Source organism: Crotalus tigris, unplaced genomic scaffold (assembly GCF_016545835.1).
Source record: "Crotalus tigris isolate CLP2741 ecotype Arizona unplaced genomic scaffold, ASM1654583v1 scf7180000017546.9332058, whole genome shotgun sequence".
NCBI classification, from domain to species: Eukaryota; Metazoa; Chordata; class Lepidosauria; order Squamata; family Viperidae; genus Crotalus; species Crotalus tigris.
Genome location: NW_024096465.1, coordinates 8252010 through 8279752, shown reverse-complemented (window position 1 = coordinate 8279752; position 27743 = coordinate 8252010). Strand labels below are relative to the sequence as shown.

Genomic DNA, 27743 nt, shown 5'->3' with positions numbered 1-27743 from the left:
AATCAATACATATATATTTATATATAGCTTTGACATGTGAGGACTAAAAGTGCTTTTGAGATTTTTTTGTTTTAAAAAAAGAGACTTGAAAAGCTTGTAATATAAGTTTGGACTTAAAAAGCTAGAAAACGGCGTCAACGACATCTAGTGGTGAACCACGGCACTACAATTTATTATGTTTAAGGGAAACTTGGCTTGAAGCCCAGACCCAGATAAGACTTTTGTTGTTCTTGGAAACTTTCACTCTTCTACATTGCAGATGGGTAAAGGGAAAAAAAAACTCTTAGGTTGCTTATCTGTGTGGCAGAGATGATAAACTAGTTTGAAACTGATCAGTCTGGAACATGAATATAAATACTAACTGACTTTTAGACCTGTGTAATGAAGCTATGTATCTGTAGAAGAAACATGCATTATGGATTGAGATGATGGAATACTTTGGATTATAAACCTTTGACTGATTAACAACTTTTAATTGCTTTTTTCTCTCTGGACAGAAAGGACATGTTTCTCATTGGACAGAAAAACTTCAATTTTGCTTATATTTGCTTAGGGGAGGCTTAAGGATGGACTTGCTGGATACCTTGGAGCTCAAATGAAAATTGATTGGCCCTCTTTAAATATACATAAAAATAGAGGAAGAACTACTTGATGATTAAAAGGCATTGACTTGAAAAGTTAGTTGGCAAAGGAAGAAAGCTAGAGTAAGACTGAAGAAAATACAGGTCCTGACCCATTAGATGGGATATTATACTATTAAAGAGATGCTTGAATATGGCTAAGAGAATAGATAATTGTTAGAAATAGAAGTGTTATTAGAACTAGAAAGATAGGATTTATAACTAGAATTTTACATTTTGACATGAGAAGGGAAATATGAAAATGCTAAGAGGGTTTGAACAAGGGAAGCCTTTGGTTGCTCAAATATAATTTATTTTGAGAAAATTATAAGCAATAAAGACACTTTGAACACTGATGGGAAAACATTTTTTTTTAAAAAAGATATTAATTGAACAAATTGATATTAAGTGCAAATGCAATTGAGATATGCTTTGGTTAGAAAAGATATTTTAAACTGAGACTACTGATAATATTAGAAAAATGTAACAAAGATACTGATATTCAATTGTATACATATTAACACCATTAAAAATTGTATTTGCCCAGTATGGAAAATGTATAACACTGGAAGAAGAGAAGAAGCACTGGATGGTGTAGTATTGTACCTAGACTGCGGAAGTTGATATGTACCACTGAATTACTGATGGACCCAGATAACACATTTTTATTAAGTACTTATTATTGTAAAACTAGAAAATTAATAAAATACTTATTAAAAAAAGAACTGCAAAAGAAAAAAGTCTAACTCTCTGCATTAAAAATCTTGGTTATTCAGTAAATTGCACCAATGAGCTTATCACAGATTGTAAGATCTAGCATGTTCATCTTTTTTCTTTAAAGAGTGAGAGATGCCAAACATGCAATCTGGAAGGATGCAAGTATAGTTGCTTTCTAAATTTTTTTATTTTTCAGAACATACCCTCTAGAGTTATCAGCCCAGTTTCTAAACATTCCTACGCTCATAAAGAAATTTCAAGAGTTGGTATTTTAAAGGGATGGGAGAGAAAAAGAGAGGAAGGCCTCATTGGCTGCAACATTAAGCCATGGATTGGTTTTACAAGAATTAGCCGCAGTAAGGCATTGGCTTATATGCTATCTCCCATATCTTTTAAATTAATTGCTTTTTGAGACTCTAGAAAGGGTGCAGAGAAGAGCAACAAAAATGTTTAGAGGACTGAATGCTGAAACCTATGAAGAATGGTTGCAGGAAATGGTTATGACTAGTTTAATGAAAATAAGGACTAGGGGTGACATGATAGCAGTGTTCCAATATTTCAGGGGTTGTCACGAACAAGAGGTAGTCAAGCTATTCTCCAGAGCACCTGAAGGAGGACAAGAAGCAATGGATGGAAACTAATCAAGAAAAGAACCAAACTAGAACTAAGGAGAAATTTCCTGACAGTTAGAACAATTAATCAGTGGAATGACTTGTCTCCAGAAGTTGTGGGTCTTCCAACATTGGAGATTTTTAAAAAGAGACTGGACAACCATTTATCTGAAATGGTATAGGGTTTCCTGCTTGAGCAGGAGGTTGGACTAGAAGACCTCCAAGGACCCTTCTGTCATTCTGTTATTTTTGTGACATCAAATGGGGCCAAACTGTTATTTTTCTTCTCCAGAAAAAAGCCAATTCTGGACTATAGAAATTTATGACGCTAGTTAGTTTCAGCAAATCATAATTAACAAGAATACGAATGTAGACTTCAGGCAACTGATAAATTACCATTAATTAAAAATAGAAACAAAGGTTTCTGATCTTTTCCTCATGGCCATACCACATGAGAAACAGCATGGGGACTTAAGAACCTGAGTTTAACCTGAGTTTAAGGGTTAGTCAACTCATATTCTTCATTCTGCAACATTAAGGCAGAGATTGATTTTACAAGAATTAGCCACAGTTAATGTAATATTTTGTCTGACAATTACCAAAGAAAATAATTTTCAAAGATAGACTATGTCCTGACCATTCATTCTGTTTTCCCCATAATTTCTCCAAAGAAATATTACTCATTTATTTTTATTACTACAAAACGTATACCAAAGCTTCTCTAAAAATTCAAGAGGCTTATGAAATGACAATTATAGAGGAAATTGGGACATTCATTGTCATTTGAAAAAAGACTGGAGACGAGACAAGATACTGTATTTCTATCAGAATGCATTAATTCGAGCTTCCACAGAATTAATTCCATAAAAAAATTCGAAGGAGGCAAACTTTATGCTGGAACAGAGCCTAACTTCTAAGTTATTTTTAATAAGCAAAATAATCCCCACTTCAAATGTTATCAGTTCTATGGTGAAGTGATCTTAAGTAAGCCACTATTCCTCTGATTCGTTCTCTGACTGGAATAATATTGCCTAAGCTTATCTGAATGTTCTTAAGGTTTACTGCATAATGTGTATGAGATATTTTGCATTCATCTTCATCATAATCATCACCATCACCTGTATTAAAACTCAGTATTGGTTTTATAGAATAGGAACCTTCTCAGTTATGGAATATAGTTATATCAATTACAATGTTCTCTAATCTCTAAGACAGTACACAGGTTAGCATGAAATTGATTGAGGCGGGTGATTTTCTTTCTTTATAGAAATTCCTTATATACTTATTGTGTAAGGAAAAGCTCTACACAAGAGGAGAGTACTATACAAATCTGTTAGAGATAGCATGCTGAATTAAATCGGTGTTCCAGGTTTCCTTAAAAAGAAGAGTTCTTTGTTAATGTTGTTAAATGCAGTGGCTAATAATTTCATAGGAAAAAGAATGCTTAAAACACAAGTGCATAAATAGAACTTTTCTTAGATGTTGAGTATTTTCAGCAAGAATGCAGAATTAAAAAGATTTTAAAGCTTCTTCCAGGCTAATTTATCTCTACAATTTAAAGGAGGCTAATGAAACAATTTTTAGAAAACTCTAATGAAATTTCTCAAGTTCTCATGTCCAAAATTTTAATGTGAGAATTATTATAAACCTTATGCTGAGGCTTGTAAACAGAAATGAACAAAATTGTGATCCAGACTCCCTTGTTATCACTATGTTTTAATATCAGATGAATAAACAGCAAAAACAGTATGCTTATCCTTAATGCATTTAGTGCAATATAAACTTCTTTGTCTGCCTTTTATTTTTTTTTCTCTCTCTCTATGGTATACTGCTGTAAATTAATCTTGCTTCATAATAAATGTTTCTTTTTAGTAGTGAATTAAATGATTCACTTTAAGAGAAATTGAAGTTACCTATTGCTAGAGTAATCTGTTCAATAGCGAAATGAGGTTGCCATCTAACCAGTTTTAGACAAAGTGCTATTCCCTATGGATTTTTTTTTTCTTCTCTTTCTCTTCTCATCATAGAATTGCATTGTTAAAGTAGTTGCAATGCAAAGATAAGAAAGAGCTGGATCCCTCAATGACAAAAACAAGGAAGATTAAGAAAGAATAAAATGAGAGCAGAAGTCTAACAGCAGTTTTGCAGCTTATAATAAAGAAAATCAAGAAGCTTTCCTTTCTTGATACTGCTTTTTGAAACATATGCATAAGAAAGAATAGATATCTACATATTTATAAATCAATTTTCAAAGGTTATGTTGAATCTTGCAGTGTTTTATGGTAGAGAAATTCTGAGGCATGTTCACAAGGAACAAAAGGAGATAAATGTGAATTAGAGTTATAGAAGTAGGAGAAAACTTCTAAAACTGGTACTGAATGGAAAAAGAGAATGCATTTGGGAAAATGCTATCAGACATTTAATGACTATAAAAATAAATAGTTCCACTTTAAAAAATCTGCTAGATCCATTCCCTAAAACTGGAGACATGCAAGTCTACATACAAAAGCTAAACATACCTATTTTATGGAATTGGTAAATAGTTAAAAGTAGTGGCAACTTTTGTTTGAATTTAAAAAGGACAAGGAAAAATAACAGATACTTGGCTGCCACTGAATGAAACATGAGAAACAAGAGGAGTGGTGTATTTTTAGAAAAAAATCAGCACTGGAAATTCTTTTGACTTTAGGCTCTGCTTGTGGTTTCTTAGAGGCAATTGGCTGAAATACTTATTATCACTTTTGGAAATTCATGTATGCTTTTAAAAAAAGGTGAAGTTATATCACTTTATGATATATGAAGATTTAGCTCTCTGGGTTGGCCAGAATTTAGCACCACGAATCTGTTGTAGCCCTTGAACTAATTTCCAACCCTTCTCTCCTAAGAAACAGAATCATTCAGTGATTATCTGCTCCTGCCCTGTAATGCAATTCTCTGAGAAAATAGAAGAAATCTTATTCATGTTTCTCTCTAATTTCAGCCACTATTTGCTTCTCCCATGTGGTTTCTAACAAATTACTTTGAAGGGAAGGTGGCTTTCAACAGGAAACAGGTTGCCACATCTGATTTCTTATTGAAGAAAAAGAATATTTTGATTACTTTGTTCATTTTCAGCCTTCTCTATGATCCCTGATACCCAAGTTAGTGATTATGTTTATATAGTTTGTGTTAAATGTCCAGATGATGATGAGCTTCTCTGCTTAATCGAGTCCGACTTCTGACAATTCTGTGGACCAGGTTTCTCAATAAATTCCAATCTTGCTGTTTCGTTGAGTTTTTCTATACTCTGGCTGGTAGTATCCAGCCACCATGTATTTTGATGGCTTGGTTTCCTTTTACCATTGAACATCCAAGATTTATGAATAAACATTCAGATACAATTTTAAAAATCCATGAATGTAAATGTATTGGGTTAAGTGTGTTCTATTATCTCTCTCATAGAACTCTAACTTAAAGCATATCTGAAGGTTTCACTTTTTTATATTTATTTAGATCTTCAGCCTTATGAAAACTACGATTTCACACTCACAGCCTGTACATTTGCTGGATGCACTACCAGTCAGACAACTGCAGGTAGAACATTGCAAGCTGCTCCTCAAGGTAAAAACTAATTTATTAAACTTTAAACCACTTATATATGAGAACTATACTCAGCGCACTATATCTAGGCACTGATTTTCAAACAAAAACAACTCCTCAACTCCTTGTTTGTTCAGCCAAAGAGGAATTATCTTCAGATGGAGCTAAGCAGAAAAATTGAAGAAAGGATGGAATGGCAGTCCAAGGTAAATAAAGAAAAGTTTAGAGAACATCTGCCTAACATTCTTAGTCATAAGCCACCTAGAGACATTTGGAAGTTGGACAATCTATAAATTAAGTGGAAGGAAAGAAGGAAGGAAGGAAGGGAGGGAGGGAGGGAGGGAGGGAGGGAGGGAGGGAGGAAGGAAGGAAGGAAGGAAGGAAGGAAGGAAGGAAGGAAGGAAGGAAGGAAGGAAGGAAGGAAGGAAGGAAGGAAGAGCAATAGAAGTGAATATATATGTGGACACTTAGAAATAATCCTTATTTACAGACCATTTAAAATAGGCAATTAAAAAGCTAAGAAGGAAAACAAAAGACCAGAACAGCAACCAACAACCACATAAGTAGAGATTAACACCAGACAATCAAACAGAAAGCAATACCCTAATCAAGCAACTACCAAGGACAAACCACACCCAGACCAAGACTGGCAGGGAGAAAACCTCATAATCACTAGCACTGACAATGTTACCTATTCAGGTAATGAAACATCTGGGGGAAAAAAACATAAAGTGTAAAGTGGAAACCTCCAGAACTCCACATAATATTATAGGCAAGGAAAGATCTCAAGCCCTTTTGCCAATTAATTTGATTTTTAGCAATTTCTTTACCCACATAACCCTGAATAGTGCACTTTATCACTGTAATTGTGTATATGGGATTAATTAATGGGAATGCACTGAATGATGGTCAGTGATGATAAAAAGGAGTGAAAAATTTTCATATATGTAACCAATCTCCCATAAACTGAGACTACGGAATGAGGCCTAACTTTTGTCAGCCACTCCCTTTGAAGTATTTGTTTTAGATTTTCTTTTTATTGTTTTTGTAAACTTCATTGTGACCCTTTTCCAAAATCAAGATATAAAACCTATAAAAGGCTAACTATATTCCCAGCCAATTGATATTTATGTAATGCTACGGACCACGTCCTCTTACATTGATCCATATAATAATAATAATAATAATAATAATAATAATAATAATAATAATAATATAATAGTAAAGTTGGAAGGGACCTTGGAGGTCATCTAGTCCAACCCCCTGCTTGGGCAGGAAACCCTACACCATTTCGGACAAATGGCTGTCCAGTCTCTTCTTAAAAACTTCCAGTGTTGGAGCATTGACTGCTTCTGGAGGCAAGCTGTTCCGCTGATTAATTGTTCTAACTGTCAGGAAGTTTCTCCTTAGCTCTAGGTTGCTTCTCTCCTTGATTAGTTTCCACCCGTTGCTTCTTGTCCTGCCTTCAGGTGCTTTGGAAAATAGCTTAATTCCCTCTTCTTTATGGCAGCCCCTGAGATATTGGAACACTGCTATCATGTCCCTCCTTGTCCTTCTCTTTGTTAAACTAGACATACCCAATTCTAGCAACCATTCCTTATATGTTTTAGCCTCCAGTCCCCTAATCATCTTTGTTGCTCTTCTCTGTACTCTTTCTAGAGTCTCAACATCTTTTTCTGTAAAATGTGCTAATGAACTGGCCAAGAACCAATACATTTAACTTTAGTTCATGCAAGACAGGCTGGATTGCAGAGGCCCCCTAAAAAAACCTATGACCTTCCTAAAACAAGTAGAGATTGGAGGTATCTCATAATGTGTTACTAGCATAAGCTCTGTCTGTGGCACGAGATAAATTCTCCTCGTGTAACTGGTAGCACTTTGTGTAACTAAAGCTAAGTGAGCCGCCTTGGGCTCATAACTTCATATACTTTTTACTTTCACACTACAGCAGACTGTTTTGTTTTGGAAATGTGAAATTTCTTTTAGTAATAATTCAGAAAGATGCAACTGAAAGCCTGTTAATTAGGACATCATATTTTGGTAATTTTTTTTACAGAATCTATATAGGCTGCCATGTACACTAAGATCCTCAAAATCTGATCTTATTTTTTCTATTTTTTCTGAGGCATTCAAATGTTAAGAGTGGAAAAGCCTTTTTCAGTTGTGATCTGACATCTCTCCCAAGCAAACTTCATCTAGTTCATCTTGATGTCGTCTAATAACTAATCAAACATTTATTTTTATTTTTTTCTGGAATGCTAATCTTTTGTACACTAAAAGTAAATGATGATTAGTGAATTTTGTATTGCTATATAGGTCTGTTATATTATGTACTTTGGTACTTTTGCTGTAGTTTAGTATTACCTGAAGAAGGCAGAAGATAATTTTAAGGTTCAAGGTTAACTTTAAGTAAAATTTAATGTATGAAAAATTAGTAATTCTAAAGAAGAATCTGAAATGAGCTTAGTTTTTTTGTTACGTGTTAACATATATTTGCATTTTAATACATTTATAAAATTAAATATATGCAAATATTATTATAAACACAGTTTTACTAATGTAATTGCAGGGGTGTGGTCACAGCCTCGTCATATTACAGTAAGCTCTAAAATATTGGAATTGTATTGGGATGAGCCAGAACAAACCAATGGAATTGTCATTCAATACAGATTATTTTGTAATGGAGAAGAGATTTTCAAAGGTGGTAGAGAAAATCTGAATTTCACTCATTCTGCCATGCAACCAAATAAAAGGTAAAATGTCACTTATTTGAGAAAGGATGTTGTTTAATTTTTTTTTACAATATATATTGATATACCATACTTTAACATATGCTGGGGCTTAACCCAAGGACTATGTAAAGATGTAGATTTGATGGGCAAGGTATCATTTGGAATACCCATGGGCAGGCATTTAGCACCCATTGAGAATACCTTAAATGAAACATGTCCTTTCCAAGGATCCGGTACCTGCTGTAGATGGCAGCCACACGAGCCCAGGAAAAGATAAACTGTTTTAGGAGCTTCCAGTTGGGGCTCCATGCATGTCTATGTGTGGTCCACATCACATTAAGCTTTTGAATCAGGATCTCTGCGCAGCCTAAATTGTTGGCCCAAGAATGAATGTCTCATGTAAATTAACATTGTAATCAAAATGACACTGAATACAGTTCTCCATGAATTTCACATAAAGATACCTACGTGGATTATGGAAAACATATCTTACAGGCCATTGGGCCTTCCAGAAGAACTTTCACCTAGTCACAATTAGGTTAATACAAGTCTACAATTTCTAGAATTATATTTCAGCATGTGCCATGGTAGGTTTCGGCTGGGATTTATTTTCCTAGTCTAATCTAGAGCCTGCTGGGTCAAAGTGATTCTCTGTTCACATGTTAACCAAAACTGATCCAGCCTAGTTTCTACATTAGCCAGAGCTGGCTAGCTATTTCCATCCATTGTGATCAATTAATTATAACTATCAATTATAATATTTTTAATTAAGCCATGCAAAATGTTCAGCCATACAATCATACCACTACTGTTGGTTTTGCGTTACAAATATGCTGTTTTGTCAATCCAACTATAGCTACCATGAATAGATACGCTTTTGTTTCAGAAACACCATTTTAAAAAATAGTGCATGAAATAAAGATAAAATAAAGACAAGATTGTGACACAGATTACAGAAGTTTTTTTTCCTGTATATAAACATAGGAAGTACAATTTAGTACAATTAGCTTGTTAGATATTGATTTGTAAGATTTACATCCCATCTTTCATTTAGGAGCATAAATGTCAGCATGAATAATGTTTCCTTCTCCAGTTTTCTTTCCCTACAACGACCCTGTGAGATAGTTTGATCTGAAAGATAGTGAGTAAAGTCCCTCAGGCAGAATAGCTGTTAAGCAGATCTCCTTGATCCTTGTCCATCTTACACTATACATATGTATGATGGCCAATGAATAAACACTTATTTCAAGCACCTGCTCTTAATGCATAACTACAAAAGAGATAGATTAGACTCTCTATGTTGAGAGAGAGAGAAAGTCACATGATATTCATATAAATGTTGGACATTACATCATGTTGAAATATGATAAATGTAATGAATACTAAAATAATTATAAAATATCTTTATATTCCTAGCTTTGTTTCTTCTTGTCATTTCTCTCCCCTTCATGTGTATTTATAGATATGTTTACCAGTTAGAAGCCAGTACATGGGTTGGTAGCAATATCAGTGAAAAATATATTGTCCAGACACCAATAACAACACCGGAAGAGATTCACATACCATATAATATCACAGTAATTAATGCATATTCCATATTCGTAGCATGGGACATTCCTGGTAAGCATATGTATTAATATTCAGAAGCTCTTATATAACTTATGTATCTGTTTCCATTATTTATTATTTTCTCTGCTTGGTTCCCATTATATAAAAAGGCAGACCTGGAAGCTGTATTGATGCAAGGATATATAGGTGAAACTCGAAAAATTAGAATATCGTGCAAAAGTTCATTTATTTCAGTAATGCAACTTAAAAGGTGAAACTAATATATGAGATAGACTCATTACATGCAAAGCAAGATAGTTCAAGCCGTGATGTGTCATAATTGAGATGATTATGGCTTACAGCTCATGAAAACCCCAAATCCACAATCTCAGAAAATTAGAATATTGTGTAAAGGTTCAATATTCTAGGCTCAAAGTGTCCCACTTTAATCAGCTAATTAAGCCATAACACCTGCAAAGGGTTCCTGTGCTTGATTGGCCAGCAAACTCGCTTGACCTGAACCCCATAGATTCTCTATGGGGTTCAGGTCAGGCGAGTTTGCTGGCCAATGCGGGCATTGCCAAGAGAAAGATAAGAGACATGAGACCGAACAATGCAGAAGAGCTGAAGGTCGCTACTGAAGCATCCTGGTCTTCCATAACACCTCAGCAGTGCCACAGGCTGATAGCTTCCATGCCACGCCGCATTGAGGCAGTAATTGCTGCAAAAGGGGCCCAAACCAAGTACTGAGTACATATGCATGCTTATACTTTTCAGAGGTCCAATATTGTTCTATGTACAATTCTTGTTTTATTGATTGCATGTAATATTCTAATTTTCTGAGATTGTGGATTTGGGGTTTTCATGAGCTGTAAGCCATAATCATCACAATTATGACAAATCACGGCTTGCACTATCTTGCTTTGCATATAATGAGTCTATCTCATATATTAGTTTCACCTTTTAAGTTGCATTACTGAAATAAATGAACTTTTGCACAATATTCTAATTTTTTGAGTTTCATCTGTATCCTAAGGCAGATATTAGGAAAGATTATCAAGTCCATATAGCAGCAATAGACAACTGCCTTTTGGATTTTTCTACTTTAGGCATCAAAATGATTTAAGACATCTGTAACAGATGATAAACTAATTAATGAAATAATTAAGCAATAAAATCAACTATACTCTGTTCAAATATAAAAGATGCCATATTATGGATTTAATTTAATGATGGGCATTGAGTTGTACTAGTAGTTTTATCTTTAGTCTGTTTTAGTTTTAATTAACCAATTTATTAAAATTGGTTTTAGGACAGGGTGACAACCATGCTTCTTTTTGTTTCCTGTTCTACTGAATGCAATGTATATTAAACCATTATGACTAAAAATTAAACACGGATCGACAGAAATTCAGAAATAAAGATAAATAAATCCTAGATTCCTTGTAAGGAGAAGTAGTATGGCAAGATGATGAAGACAGAAGAGACAGAGACAGAGAGAGAGAGATTTTAAATGATTCAGTATAGATTCAAGATAATCAAAACAAGAATTATATGTTTTGTAAAATATAATTATTTGCCCATTATGGAAAACATACACTCATTATGTGTTTAGTTATGTTTATAAGTAATATTGTTATTTATTTTAAAAAGTAATGTTGATATATAACAAATTAGTTTGTTTGTAATTTAGGATTTTAAAAAAAGTCTATTCACTTCTGTTCCAAAAATATTCAGATATATTGATATGTATAGCTAAAACATGATAAGCATTTTAATATTCAGTATTTATCCCAAACTATTTAAAATATTTACATCTTGCACAAAGATCACTAAATGAGAAGATAATATAAAAACATTAAATATAAAGTTGCCAGATAAACATTTACATGCATACTTTGAATAGTAAATATTACTGTATGTCCATTGAATGAATTCTTAATAGATCTATAATATTCTGAGCTGTCAATCTTTCAGTTTTCAGAAGCACAAAATCCATTATAGAAATGCTATAATATATGAAAAAGATTAAAATCTTAAATTAAACTCACTCCCCTCTACCCGTACTGCCTAAAAGGATTTATAAACCCAGGAGAAGGTAGATGCATTTGACTTATAATCTACAGCTGATTTCACTGGAAAGTGTTCTGTACTGTCTCAGTTCTGATAATCAGTTTCTGTGAAAGCTTTGAATATTCACTCTAACAGTCCAATCCCTATGCAGATCTGGACCTAGCTAAAGTGAATTTTTTTGTGTGAACAAGTTGTTTACATAAAGAATTTTTAATTAAAAAATAGGCAACCAGACATTTCCCACAAACATCTGGATGATCTCAAGATATACAGAATCCCTGGTACCCATTTGCCAGACATCTGAATTAACACAATCTTTATATGGTATCCCTGCTCAAAAAGGAAAGCTAAGTTCTTTTGGATCAGAATAAAAATCTCCCTGTGTTCTTTCCTTTCCCTTTCATCTGCTGGAATTGATATGTTTTAAAACTGATATGTTTTAAAGATAAGAAATTACAGTAAATTCTCACAGTTTAGGGCACATTGCCATGCAGGAAGTGAATGTAAAATATCTGAGGCTAGGGATATGGGAACAGATAATTACAGTCAGCTGTCATCTTTTGTTTTCTTTTATGCACTTCCTGGAGTGTCTGACAAGGACACAGATGGGGGCACTATAGGATCCTGGTTTGATCCAAGATTTCTCTGTACTTAGACAAGTTAATAACATTTGAAACAGAAACTTGCCCATCACTTCAAAAGGACAGTCATATTAACAGCATTTTTCTATGGGAATTGAAAAGAAAGACTGATGAAAAGCTCTTGCTTAGAAATTAATGTGCTTAGTAAGTACAGCATAGTTCATTCACACATCAAGAATTCAACCCTATCATTGACATGTGAAACAGCTGATAGCTATGTATATTTGCAAAGCTCGTATGGATTCCGTGTAACATTGAACAGTATTGTAAAAGAAGAACTTAACAGAATAACAGAGTTGAAAGGGACCTTGGAGATCTTCTAGTCCAACTCCTGCTCAGGCAGGAAACCCTATACCATTTCAGTCAAATGGTTGTCCAGTCTCTTCTTAAAAATCTCCAATGTTGGAGGACCCACAACTTCTAGAGACAAGTTGTTCCACTGATTAATTGTTCTAACTGTCAGGAAATTTCTCTTTAGTTCTAGGTTGGTTCTTTCCTTGATTAGTTTCCATCCATTGTTTCTTGTCCTGCCTTTAGGTGCTTTGGAGAATAGCTTGATCCCCTCTTCTCTGTGGCAACCCCTGAGATATTGGAACACTGCTATCATGTCACCCCTTGTCCTTATTTTTGTTAAATTAAACATACCCAATTCCAGCAACTATTCTTTATATGTTTTAGCCTTCAGTCCCCTAATCATCTTTGTTGCTCTTCTCTGCACTCTTTCTAGAATCTCAACATCTTTTTTACATCATGGTGACCAAAACTGGATGCAGTATTCCAAGTGTGGCCTTACCAAGGCATTGTAAAGTGGTATTAACACTTAATGTAATCTTGATTCTATCCCTCTGTTAATGCAGCCTAGAACTGTGTTGGCTTTTTTGGCAGCTGCAGCACACTGCTTGCTCATATTTAAATGATTTTCCACTAGGACTCCAGGATCCAAGACTCCAAGTAACTTATTCATAATTACTCTTTTATTTTTTTAAAAAAGAACTTACTCATAAGAACTTGTTCATAATTTCAATTTTGGTATCAATTTCTCCATCTGCCATGCCCACTCTTCTTTATCTGATGACGTGTTTGATATGTATTGCATCTCCTACCAGATGTGATAGGTGAGGATACTTGTCACCCATCCACAAACCTGTGAATCATTAATTACAATACAAAGGTTTCTTCTTGTTGTTTTGCAAAGTGATTTGTGTGCATGTATGTTTGTGCATGTATTTTAGGTATCTGCTTTTTGCTATATTGATAATTTGCTAAGTAATCTGATAGAGATGGTTGGAAACCATAGCCCAGATTAGAACACAGAAAAAAGGAAGAATGCATCAAAAAACCTATCTTCTTTAATCAGTAATCCCAAACAACGATGTATCTTAAGAAATGATTAAGCTTGCCTCTTGTTGCTGATCATAAAGTGGATCCATTAGGTTTATTATATGAAAAATTAAGTAGAAAGATATTGTTTGATGATGTTTTTACAAATGTCCAATAACAAGAGGCTAGATATAGAGATTTCTTAGACACAGAATGCTCATAGGTTGAGGATTTGCGGAGTGCTGTTGACCAAGAGATCAATAGTTGAGAACTTGTTTGTCAAAAAATGATGGCACAAGAAAGTCTTTTTATAAGAATCCTGGTTGGATATGAGGTTTTCCTGTATCTTTGCAAGACTGCCCATGAAAAGCTAAAATATAAAGGAAAGGCAACCCATAAAATTGGGAGGTAAGAAACGAGCTCAGTTGGGCAGTACTGTGAAAAAGCAGGTGGTGATAGGAGCAATTGAAAGTAGTACAGCATTCCTCCCTACATAATAACTATTATAACATGACATTACACACTCTACAGGAAGTACTCATGTCAGGTTGAATCTTATTTTCTTTAGAGTTTACTTTTTCCATGGATAATTCCTCTCTTATGCTTTTAATACTTTATACAGAAATGATATACAGTATTTCTCTCTTTTGAAATCAATCTTTAAAATAAGGATTGGCAATGATTCTCCCACTGAGATAGTCATTTTAATTGATATTGTCTCCTAGAATAAAATTACTTTTTATTCATTAAATGTTAATGAGAGGCTAGTTGGTCATAGTATCCTTCTTCTATGAAAAAAGCAACATTTTGGCATTTGATCTCCTTGTCTTCTTAATAAATTTAGATTGCATAAGGACCCATCAGTACATATCTATCGAGTCTCCTTTTATTTTACTAAGGTTATTTCAACCATGGTGATATCTCTAAATTCCAAAGCTTTATAAATGTAATAATTCAAAATCCCTCTTTTACCCAAGTGGCAAGATGTAAAAGTAGTGGTTTCATTAGATAAGGAATGGAAAGATGCTTGAATCTATTTCACTTAGGGTAATAACGTGATTGAGATGGGGTCACCCCAGTTCTACTTTACCCTTAGAAACAGCAGCTCTCTGAGCGATCTTTCAAAAGCTTATTATTGTCATAAGCATCTAGACTTGCTGATGATAGTACTATTAATGACATTGACTTCTTTTAAAATGCATTTATATCTGTTTCTGCATGTTTGGCAAGATTGATAAAACTGTGGTATTTTTCCATACTCTCACCATATATTTCTTGAAAGGCCTGGCTTCTAATTAAAAAACTAACCCCACATGAACATTTAACCACAATATGGGACTTATTCCAGGATCTCACCACTTTTCTTTCAAAACTGTTTAAGACTATCTAGTTTCTGTCCTTTAAGATTGTTTTCTTCATGGTCATTAAACCAATCTGACTGGTTAGAGAACTATATGCATTACATTACATCATACCAATGGCCAGTTAGAGAACTATATGCATTACAAGTAGCTTCCCCATACCTAGGAGTAGTACAGATAGATTCTCATACCTAATAGTATTCTATGAGCAAATTGTTATGAGACTTCCACCTATAATAGTTTCTGATTTCCATCCTTATCAGCTATCTTTACTTTTTCCAACCTGAGACTATGTTGGGACTTATCCTCAAAACTTTAAGTACTAAATAAGTTTTGAGGGTTTATAAAACTGCATCTTTTTCTTGTTGCAAGAGATTTTTCCTTGGTTATAATGAAGCAGAGAAATGGCCTTCCAGTATCTTCTCAACATTTCACCCAACAGACTTAAGAGGTCATCCTTTAATGTTACAGATTAACTGAACTGCCAGCTCTTTGCCACTTGAACTTCTCTATAATATTTCAGCTATCTCCTCTGAATGCCCTCTGCTTCATTAATTTCTGTATTTGCAGCATATAACACTGTTGCTTGAAAACCAAAATTAGAAACTGGGCAAGTAATTGTTAACTTTAGTTAATACCTGTTCCTTTAATCAATAATAATCATTTATCAATCATTTTGCCATCCTTCTCTAGCTACATTTTCTGATTTACTACTATGTGCATGCTCTATATTTGTACAAGAAAGTTGCTAGATCGAGTATACAGAATTTTAGTAGCAGTCAAAACACAATAGAATTACACAGTGCATTGCTAATGTTAAATGTATCTAGAAATCTCATTTGATTACGTTTGGTTTGGTTTGGTTTGAGAAAATATTTTTTTAATATTTAGCATTAATCAAGTTACTTTAAGTAATTAATAAGGTAGAGTAATATATTTTGGTTTTATGACAAGATATGTATACATTAATAAATCTTAATGGAAACAATATTTTTCTTTTATATTAATCCAAGGCATGAAAACCCTTTAAATGAAACTCTAAAAGAATTAAAGATTGAATCTGGAACATCACCATTCAGGTTTAATTGAGAAAGTATATTTCAAAATTATTAGCTTCTGTTACTCATTGATTTTACTAATGTCTCTAATCAAGAATCTTTAACATAACTTTTGAAAACATTTATTTTTATTAAACTTTTTCCTTCCAGGACATATTTGTTTTTAAATGAATACAGTATTGAGCAATTCAAGATCCCCTTCCTCTGATCTATCCATTTTTCACTGTCCAGATACAAAGAAGAATGGCAAGTGAACCCATTGAGATGCTGTTTCTTTGACTTGTCCTGTTACAAAATTTGCATTTGCCATGCAATGCAGTCATAAAAGAAAAAAGTAGAATAATTTAACTTTTTTAATTCATAAAGATAATCACGGTTTTCTGATTACATCTTAACTTCATAAATGTTAAATAACCTATCAGCATCTAGTTGTTGTAAATTATGAAAAAGAGTATTGCTGGGAATATTAACCAACTAAATCCTTGTTCTTTAGTGAACATGAAAATGTATTATGGCAGGTTGTCATTGTGCTCATGGTAACTTTGACACCAAATAACAAAACTGCCATTTGTACTTAGGGTAAATTAGTTCACTTGTGCTTTTACTGTTCCTTTCATTCTGACATAAATGTATGAACTCTGGAACTAACCAAATTGTGTAGTTTCCTCACTGACTTTAGGAAATCTGCCCATTTCATTCCGTTCACTCATCAGAACATCAGTGCTATAGTAGTTTCAAAAAGAAGTTTTCTTCCAACGATGTCCAATTTCAATAACATCCTATGAACTTATTTATTTTATTATAGGGTCATTTAAGAGCAATGTACCTTTGGAATACAATATATTACTAGATGCTGGCAGTGCCTCCCCTCTTGTAAAACCAGTTGGACAGCCAAAATTCCTTCTTTTGGATGGACTTGATCCATGCACCCAATATGAGATAAGGATACAAGCCTGCCAGAATGGTAAGATGTTAAGTAATTCCATTTGTTATTGGAAGACAGTGCAATTTTGCAAAATATATTCTGTTTAAATAACAGAATAACATCTTATTTCAAAATGTTTACCTAGTAAAAGCAAACTAGGATTGAATCATTTATTTTACACATCTCCATATTGTATCATGAATATTTCAATAGAAAATTTAAATAGTTCACATTTGGGAGAATGTCAGCCCTTTTTATGAAAAACATAAAACAAGGTGTTTTTAAAATTGTTCTAGAAATACACATCGGAGAAAATCCATTCCCAATTAATACTACATCAGTAATTTATATATCCTTTTTATTATTCATAGGAAACAGAAGGATAACTCTCTCTTATTTAGAATTATAAGAAATGTATGAAACCTGATCTAAAGGGTTTTGTTAGTATGGGTACAGCATAATGGAATTCTTCAGGTGGTATTGAATATGAAACTGCCATGGTCTCTGGGATTCTGAGGAAAGTGGTATTCCTCCATTGGAAGACAAACTAAATCTTTGGAAAATCATCACCATTATCATCATCCTCATTATATTGCCCAAACCAAATTGTTTCAAAAATATCTTGCATTGTCTGTATTCTAAAAGAAGGAATGCTGTAAATCATACATTGCCAAGCAGATAGGACTTTAATAAGGACTGATAATTGAGCCAAGAACATGAGTTTGACATATGATAAAAGAAGCACAACTTTTGCCAAGATTTTTCAACTGGCTGATTTTCAGAAAGCAAACCAGTAAGCAAGAAGGAATGAGTATTGCAACTCAGTGCTTCTTATTTTTGCTTTCCCTCTGTTAAACCAAAACATAAAATGGTGATTTCGTGTCAGCTTACTATCTGTACTATGCACAGTCGTTGATATCAATTTATTTGACATGTTTGAATGGACTTTATGAGGAACTGGATCAACACACTATATAGTGCAGAAACTAAGAAGGCAAATGGAAGTCATGCATCCAGTATTAATTATTATATTGCTGAATTCTGGTTTCGTATCATGAGAAATGTTATTTCATTTACGTGTGTGTGTGTGTGTGTGTGTGTGTGTGTGTGTGTAAAAGTCTAGAGCAAATGATGCCAGTATAGTGAAAAACAATACATGACTTATTGAACACAAATAATTTGCCAAGTTGAGTCTGAACAATATTTGAATGGAAAATTCTCTGGAATATGATAGCTCTAGGCTAGACTGGCAAACAAAGAAAATCCCTCAGAAAACAATCATAACAAGCTGCATAGATCTATCTATGAAGACACCAGGGGCTGAGTTTGACTTGGAAGATGCTATAAATGGTATATTTTTCTTTTTTATTTGCCAAGCTCTCTGACTAATGGTGTTAACTGCCCAGAGATGTGACAGGTAACGTAGAAATTTAATAGATAAATAAAATAATTTTGTCTGGACTTTCTACTAGAAACCTCAAGACCCAGTATATGTATTTTTTTTTATTACACTAGTTAAGTGATTGGAAAGAGACATATTTTCATTAAGAAATGTTAGTTCTTGAGTCTTTGACAATTAGAAGAGTACTTTGCATGCTTGAAAGGCAATATGATTCTTAAGGTCTGGTTTGTATTCTTCTAGATGGCTGCGGAGTTGGCGAACGAGTATATGCAACCACTGCTGAAGACTTTCCTGAAGATTTAAGTCCTCCTATCATTTCAGCCATTGGACCAACATATATAGCTGTGAAATGGTCACCTCCTAAAAAACCCAATGGGATAATTACAAACTACTTTATTTACAGGTAGTCCTTGCAGTTTTGTATTTTTAAATATTATAGACCTCACTATGTAGTGGAAGCTTTCTGTAAAGGTGAGGGGGTTTTTTTCAAGATGGGTAGGCCTAAGCAGTATGCAAAGTATCCAAATAAATGTCCCAGGGCTCACGAAAGACACAGTGATTATGGAAGATAGATTATATCATCATGACTATTATAAAAAGAGTATTTCAATGTTATTACTACTGACCATAAATTGCATTTTCAAGATAGCAAAAAGAACATTTCAACCAAGTCTCAATGAACCTTCCTGAATGCAGATGGGTCAAATAGCCTTTTCAGATATGCATTATGCTAGATGCATTCTGCATCTGCATTAAAACTCTTCTGGCTTTCTTTTGCAACCTAATTCTTTTGTCAGCATTCAACAGGGTCAGATATACTTTGATGTTTTATCCACCAAGTTCAAGAAACTCCAACTAGAAGAACAAGTCACTAATATTGTGTACATGTTTCTACACTATTTTAAACTTGCACATGGCTTGCTTGCCCCGGACCTCTATGATATACAGGGATTGTGGAAGTAAGCCTTTTCATTGATTAAGAAAATCTAATAGGTAAGAATGTTCAATTGTTCGAGGAAGAAAAGCTGGTATATTGGAGAAATTGTTTGGAGAAGGGGCAGGGACTCTGTAGAATCCGAAGTAATGAATGCAGATAGATGGCAAGCTAAGAGGGAAGGGAGAGAAGGGGTGAAAGGCAGTTTGAAGAAATAGGAAGAACTAGGCATTAGCCTGAAAATAATCATTAATATGGAAATATAATCGACCCATGGAGTTGAAGGAAGGAGTGACAGAAAAAACAAAATTGCTCATTAGGCTAGGTCAGGGGTAGGCAACCTCGGCTCTTTTATGACTCATAGCTATGCTGGCTCAGGAATTCTGGGAGTTGAAGTCCATGGTTCATAAAAGAGCCGAGGTTAGGTGATAACCGCCAAGGACAAAAATGATGTGGCTTAGCAAGGAAGACAGAATTCAGGTTGATGTTTGAAGTTGCGAGATCTTCATAGTGACAAAGGAACTTGGTCAAACTTGATTTTGGCTGGCTCTCTACTATTGGTCAAGGAGCAATTGATTCTAAAAAAGCTGTAGATGTTAATGAATGAATGTCTTTTCTTGAACCAACTTGCTAGTATTTTGGCTGAAGGCTTCTAATAGTTTCTAAAATGCTGCTTGATTTGGAATATTTCCCCTTTTCTATGCTAATTGTATGACCCAAGAAATTAAGCCCCAATTTGGTGTGAAAGGAAACAAAGTATCTTTCATAATCCAAAATACATTTTCATTCTGCTGATTTTGTAAACAACACTGATGATTATAGCAGCAATTCCACAGCAGCCAGGGAAAGGGAAAACAGGAAATATAATGCAGAAAGTGGAAAATATTGTAAATTGAATTTGACAGCATTTGATGGCATTTGATTATTCCAGTCACAGCCAAACAATGATATAAAGAGTAATATGAAACAGAATGTGTTACTGCCTAGCAGACTCGAAAGCAATAAACCTTCCTCCAATGTGACACAATCACTTCACAATCATAATTGTAGCCTGTTTGATACCTCGGAGTACAGCAGAAGGGCACTGACTGACATAGATACATTTTGTTTTTTATTTAAAGTGAAATGAAAATGGCGCACTGGGGCTCCAGATATAATCGTTATATTCACCTACATAGGCATGAATCACTTGGCAGTTATTTCAGCTGAAGTTTAAATGTGCTTAGACAACAACAATATCACATCTTTTTCAGATAGCTATGAAAAAAAAATCAGAAATCTGTAAGAACAGAAATTGAATGTAAGCACAGCATTTTTTTTCCATGCAGCCTTAACAAAAAGGTATTTTTAGATGATGTTTTGCATATAATTTCTTTTTCATTTGCTGCCCTGCCTTATTATCATTTATACATTAAACTAAATTTATTTAACCAGCAAGTGAGTGGGCAGTTTTTCATTAAAACTGAAGGATCTAAATTTGCAAGGGTTTCGGCTTCTTCTATGCTAACCTTCATGATATCTCTCTCTCCTTCCCCATCACAAATCTTTTTCCAAAAGCCTAAAGTCTTAATTGGAATAGAACTATGTGGAGGATGGCAATATTTATTATCCATTTATTTCTGCACCATAAACCTGTGTATATCTATGTGTATTTATGTGAGTGCTGCACATTTCCCTATGTAAAGCCAGCTTATACACAGAGAGAAACGATTACAGAATAAATGCAAAATAGTCAATATAATGATAACATTTAAAAGCATGTTATCATTAGGTTGACTTGATTTTATATTTAACAATGGCTAGAAGGATATTTTATATTCAAAGTAGTTAGAAGGAGGTTTTCCCCTTGAGCAATATTTACTTTAACCATTCCTCCCCTCTACTTCTGTAGAGGGGAGGAATGGTTAAAAAATGGGAATGGATGTCAAGAGTTTCTCCAGACTATAAAGAATAATGCAAAGAGTTAAAGAGATCTCTGATTATTAGAACCACGTTCTGTCTACACTTCAGGATGTCTCCATATATTAGTATCAATCATTTCTAACACATTTACCATTTTAACTAGTTACAGTATGTGTAAAGTGAATGAATACAGAAGTGCATTCTCCTCTCCTATTTACCATCTACATGTGATCACTGAGGAAGCATATCCACTGCCATGGGAAGAGGTATAATCAATATGCTGATGATACCCATTTGTACATCTCTATCCCAGTGAATTATTAGGGAGGGGCTCCTCTGGAATCCTTCCCCATGGGGATCTATCTGCTCACTACATTCCATCACATGCTTGGAGTATGCTGATTACACTTACCAAGCTTCTTTTCCGACCTATGACTGAACATGCAGAGGCCAAGAAAGAGACTTCTATAATTAACATGCAATTGTCATATGAAAAAAGCTATATGCATAGCTATGCAAAAACCACAAAATTAAACTTCACACACTGACTCAAAGAATGACATCTTCCATTTCAAATTAAAAAAAAAAAAACACCAGCTCTTCTATTTTCAGAATAAACACTTCAAATATACTGGCTATGTTACTGGCTGTGCAGGTTTGCCACGGTAAAAATTGGAAATCCAACTACATATTTTAGGAATAAGTGGCAAGGCAAGCAAAGCATGGAAGCAGAATCTGAGGCAGCTGACATTTCTTTAAAATGGCATCTTTCTCCTTTTATTGCTTGCTGTATTAGGAGAAAAACTTCCACTTAAATGAGCAGTTGAATTCTAAATACTTAGCCTTTTGAAATGATTAGAGATTGCTCAAACACTTCTGTTCACAGTTTATTCATACAAGATATGCTGTCTTTTTAGCACCACAGATGGAACTATTTGCCTAAGCATAAGTTTCTTTCATTAAATATTCAGCAGTAATATGATCTAAACACTAACCAAGCTACATTGTTCAGCTTTAGCTTGTGGAAAAGCTCACAGTTGGTGACATTTTTGATATTTCAGTGCAGGGAAGCTGTTTCTTACAGATTCCCCATATTGCTAAACATTAATTTATAAATTCAGCAAACAGTTATTTTTTTTTAAGTGAAATGCTGTTCAGTGCAAACAGAACTACTTAGCATTAAAAAGAGCTTGTGGTTCTTAAAATGATTTTTTTTACTTTTCTTCAATGACTGATTTTTATAATCAAAATGAAAAGACTTCTTGCACTAAAATGTATGCTAAATACACACACACACACACACACATACATACACACACATATATGGAATCAGCTCTCAGTTGCAAGCAGAAAAAACATGGGTTTTTTTTAATTTGAACTTTTGCCCTTTACATTTTCTAAATCATTATTCTAGCCCTCATCATGTAAATGAACTGAATTTAATGAAAATGCCTTCAAAAGTCTAAACTCCTAGAACTCAAATCATTACTCACTTTTACACTAAATCAGATAAACTTTGATGTTCTTGTCTTAAACATCTATTTAATTTCTTTGTGTACACAGTTATTCAGCATGTTTATTCTTAATTAGAAAACCCCTAAAAGAGATTATTTAATGTATGCATCTCAGTGTATGCATTGTATACTTGTCCCCTATATATTAAACTCTCACCTAAATAATACTAATGAATAAAACACCCGGATAATCAATACATAATTTTTCTGATGACATTTCAAACATTTTTCCATGTTACTCTTAAAAGGACCCTGCAATAACCATTTCTTTCTTTTCTTTTCTTTTCTTTTCTTTTCTTTTCTGAAAAGGAGACTTTAGAAAGAGGTCAATATTTTGGAGATGAGGAGCACTTAGTTCAATCTTGTAGATCAGCATTAACATTTATCAGAGAAGCTATACTAGATTGTAGTAGTTTTGAAATGTGTACTTCAGGATCCAGTTATCGTATCTGAACTTGCCAATAACCATCTTTTTTTTTTTTTTTTTTTTTGGTCTGCCTTTCAGACGTCCCATGGAGACTCAAGAGGAAATGCTTGTGTTTACCTGGTCTGAAGGCATTTTAGAATTTATAGATGCTACAGATGCTCTTCAGCCATTCACAGAGTATGACTACTGTGTCAAGGCTCAGAATTCCAAAGGTTCTGTGAATAGTTCATGGTCTTCAACACAGACCCTAGAAACTCGACCATCAGGCATGAAATCTCCCTCAGCACAAGCCATCAGCGCTCATTCTGTGTTCCTAAATTGGACCAGCCCTGCTTCTCCTAATAGTGCTATTTCTCAGTATCATGTTGTCTATCAAGAGAGACAGAATGACCCAACAATTAAGACGCAGGATGCACTAACAGTTCCTGTAAGTACTAGATTAACCAATCAATGTGTGAAGCATCTTCGGATTAAATTTAAGCATTCAGAAATAATGTGTCAATTTTGGGTCTTCTCTTTGGATTTGTACATGCATTTCAAAAGACCTGTTTATTTAAAAATATTTCAGCTGTTTAACTCTGTGAATTGCAGAAAATCATAGAATGTACATATAAGGGGAAAAATATAATTCTGATGTCAAAAGCAAGCTTCCTTTGTCTCAAGCTGATGTACGCATCAATTTAAAAGAGAGGTTCCTTCTGTATAGAAGAGATAAAAGAACAGTTCAGTAAAGATTTTGTTTCATAGAATGGAATAGAATAGAATAGAATAGAATAGAATAGAATAGAATAGAATAGAATAGAATAGAATAGAATAGAATAGAATAGACGTTGGAAGGGACCTTGGAGTTCATCTAGTCCAATCCCCTGTTCAGGCAGGAAACTCTGGCCTGTACCATTTCAGACAAATTTTATAAAACTATGATTATGGTGGTATGTTCTGTATATCTCTCATCTTCTAGAAGGCCGCTACCCACCCAGCCCTTCCCCAGGATATTTCCTACCTTCCCAGTTTTTCTTTTTTATTGGCAACTAGACATACTGCTAATTTCCTACATTAATTTCTGCTAGATTTAAATTCTGCTTGTTTGAATTTATATTTTTTATTGGCAGGTAGACATACTGCTAATTTCCCCATTTGTGCTTTATAAGAATTCCTACATGATCTGTGAGAGCATCAGAAGCATTTTGTAAATAGATGCTGGAGGCTTACTTTGACCTTGCAGTATGTGATTTTCCCCATATATTTCTTAATTGAGCAATAGTGGCAAGGCACCCAAAAGAAACTTAGTTAAACACTGTCATTACCAATGGCCCTCCCATGGAGAAGCATATTTACTCAGAGGTAAATTCCACTAAACATAATTCTGGATTGGTGTCTTAAGCTTTGAATGTCTAGAAGGAAAGTCCTACCAAAATCAGATATTTTTCAACCCTTGAAATATAATTTTATCTATACACATTTACAGTGCATGCTGGTTTAAGCATGATAGTAAAATTAACATTAGCTTGACACCAATGATTTATGTTTGGTAATTAAGGAGATTTGCCTCATAACTCTTCAGAATCAGAAATAAATCAACTACTACAAAAAGAAATAACTTTTACATGATATTCATATACTATAAGATCCAAAGCTTAATAAATGCAGTAATCTGGAGCTGAATAGATATTATTACCTCAGAAACAGAGTCTGTGACAATGTTGTGGCAGATTTTACATTTTATGTACCACATTGGTGTGGCCAGAAAAGAATAGAGTATTGAGGGGCTGTAGGGAATAAAATAACAGAGAGGAGACTCTTGGGTAAAGATTTTGACTAGTAGTAAGTGGAAATGCTTAATGCAGTTTTGATACTACAGAACTGTATAAAAAGAAACAGCAATTTTCAGAGCACAATAGTATATGTATTAACTATTTTAATTAATAGAGTTCTCATTGCATCTCAGTTTTTATTTTTTTTCTAACTCGTTGCTTAGTTTTCTAAAGGAATGTGTTAGAAGACTACTAAAGTATGTACTGTACATATTTTCTCTTTTTTAAAAAAAAATGTATAGCTTGGGAAAATGCTTTTGACATGTTCTAGATCTAATCATCTCCTCCTTCTGATAGATATACTCTAACATTATTTAGCATTTATTTTTCCTTTTATTAATTTTTCATCCCAAATGCTAATTTTATAAGAATGTGTCTTTGTTGCACTTTGAAATAGGGCTGAAGGAAATAAGTTAGAAAAATAAATAACCAGAAATATCTATTAGTGTACTGAATTCTAAACTGTTCTTGTGATCCATGCTCCATTCTTAATCTCTTGTTTGAATTTATATTTTTAAAAGTATTGCAGTTACAGTGGTACCTTGGTGCTCAACTGCATTGAAACTCATCGAATTTGATACTCAACACATTTTGATATGAAAATTTTGTCTCAGTACTCATTGTTTGTTTGGTACTCAACACACAAGCTAGAACTTGTCAGTGTCAGCTGCCCTGTGACTCACTATTCACTTAAGGGAATAATTTGTTTGGTACCCATCATTTTTGTGCTTCCCAGAACCAATTAACAACTACTGAGATGCCATTGTATATATTTCTTTAATTAAAGATGATGTAGAGACGATGCATTGATCTTTGGTGACAAAATAGTGATATTTTATTTGCTTGCCAATTTCTTATGCATTCTTACTATCTGCATTATATTTTGCTTGATTCTTCAAGCCAAATATAGTGGGTTATGCTATAATGCTCATCTTTTGGATCCAGTATTGCTAATGTTCTTAATACAGGGGGGGGGGGATTTGTCTGTGGAATATGCATCTTACTTCTTCTTCCAATCTGCTTTTATCTCGATGGGGAAGAGAATCCAAGACATAATTGACCTCAGTTCCTGTTGCTGATGGGATGGAATGTATCTCTTTTTGTAAATATTTATTATTAATAGGTTATTATGTCTACCTCATTGCTTACTTATGAATTTGTCTTGTTTCCAGATGATAGGCCTTAAAGTGTCAGCATATCTTGAGATACTCCCTCATCCCCACATGCCTACCTGCTCTTAATAAATTCCATAGACAGATTTAATAGATTCCATAGCTGTAGTTACATTCCTTGGCAATTCACCAATATGCCAGTTCAAAGTGACAGGATGGGTGGATAGGGGCTTTGAAAGTTAATTGGCAATATTGAGGACAAGGTATGTGGTATAACATTAAAGTTGCACACTATAATGCATAAAATGTGCACTGGATGAGCAATATGCTAAAATATAAATAAAGAAAAAATATCCTACCTAAGTACAGACCACACTTTATTCTTTGGCTTCAAAGATGAAGTAGGTAGAAAGCTCAGGCCACCAAACAAAAGTTATTTCTTAGCTTCCCACATTGCATCTTGATTCAAAGCACTGATTTAAACACACTGGAGTCCACAATTTGCCTGTCTAATCATTCACTGAACTGTCTTCCATATCATGCCCACCAACCTCAACAGGAAAATATCCAAGATGATTTTATTGTGATAATAATATGCATCAAAATAATAATAATAATAATAATAATAATAATAATAATAATAATAATAATACACCTGCAACATAACACCCCAGACTTAACAATTGTCGATAAGAAAGACAAAAAAGTCTGGATAGTGGATGTGGCAGTGCCTGGAGATAGCAGAATAGAAGAGAAAGAACTGGAGAAGATAACAAAATACAAAGACCTACAAATAGAAATAGAAAGACTGGGGCAAAAGCAAGCAAGGGTAGTACCAATAGTCATAGGCTCCTTGGGCGCAATCCCAAAACAACTGGAGCACCACTTGAACACCATTGGCAGTGACAAATTTGCTAGTAGTCAATTGCAAAAGGCGGCCTTATTAGGAACTGCTTCCATCCTGCGACGATACCTGTAATACCATCAAACATCTACATCTGACTATCCCAGGTCCTGGGTAAGGACTCGATAGGTAGACAAAATGCCAAATCCAGTCTGAACATCTGGCTGACTGTGCGATGATTGAGAATAATAATAATAATAATATAGCCAAGATATTGTAATGGAGTTTGGCTTGGACAAATGTGCCACACTTACTATCAAATAAGGAAAAGTAGTGAAAACTGAAGGAATCAAGATGCCCCACGAAAATAACATTAAGAGTCTGGATGAAGAAAATTACTACAAATACTTGGGTATCCTTCAAGCTGACAACATCAAGCACACTGAAGTCAAGAAAAAGATTAGAGGTGAATACATCAAGAGAGTAAAGAAGATCTTAAAGTCCAAACTCAATGGAGGAAATACCATAAAGGCAATCAACACTTGGGCAATTCCAGTCATTAGATACATAGCTGGAATAGTGAACTGGACTCAAGCAGAACTAAAAGCA

At 34.1% G+C, this 27743-nt stretch overlaps 1 protein-coding gene across 20 annotated transcripts in view; it reads left to right on the top strand.

Moving 5' to 3' along the window:
- Positions 1–27743, top strand: part of USH2A (usherin) — a 466524-nt gene that overhangs the window by 374527 nt on the left and 64254 nt on the right. For 19 of the 20 annotated variants that reach the window (XM_039336192.1, XM_039336254.1, XM_039336301.1 and 16 more), the window contains 6 exons: positions 5441–5548; positions 8097–8280; positions 9722–9879; positions 17066–17224; positions 18828–18990; positions 23443–23791. In XM_039336192.1, the coding sequence (XP_039192126.1) occupies positions 5441–5548; positions 8097–8280; positions 9722–9879; positions 17066–17224; positions 18828–18990; positions 23443–23791 (1121 nt within the window). Of the gene's footprint in view, positions 1–5440; positions 5549–8096; positions 8281–9721; positions 9880–17065; positions 17225–18827; positions 18991–23442; positions 23792–27743 lie in introns of those variants that run through there. The other variant, XM_039336347.1, reaches the window with a different exon arrangement.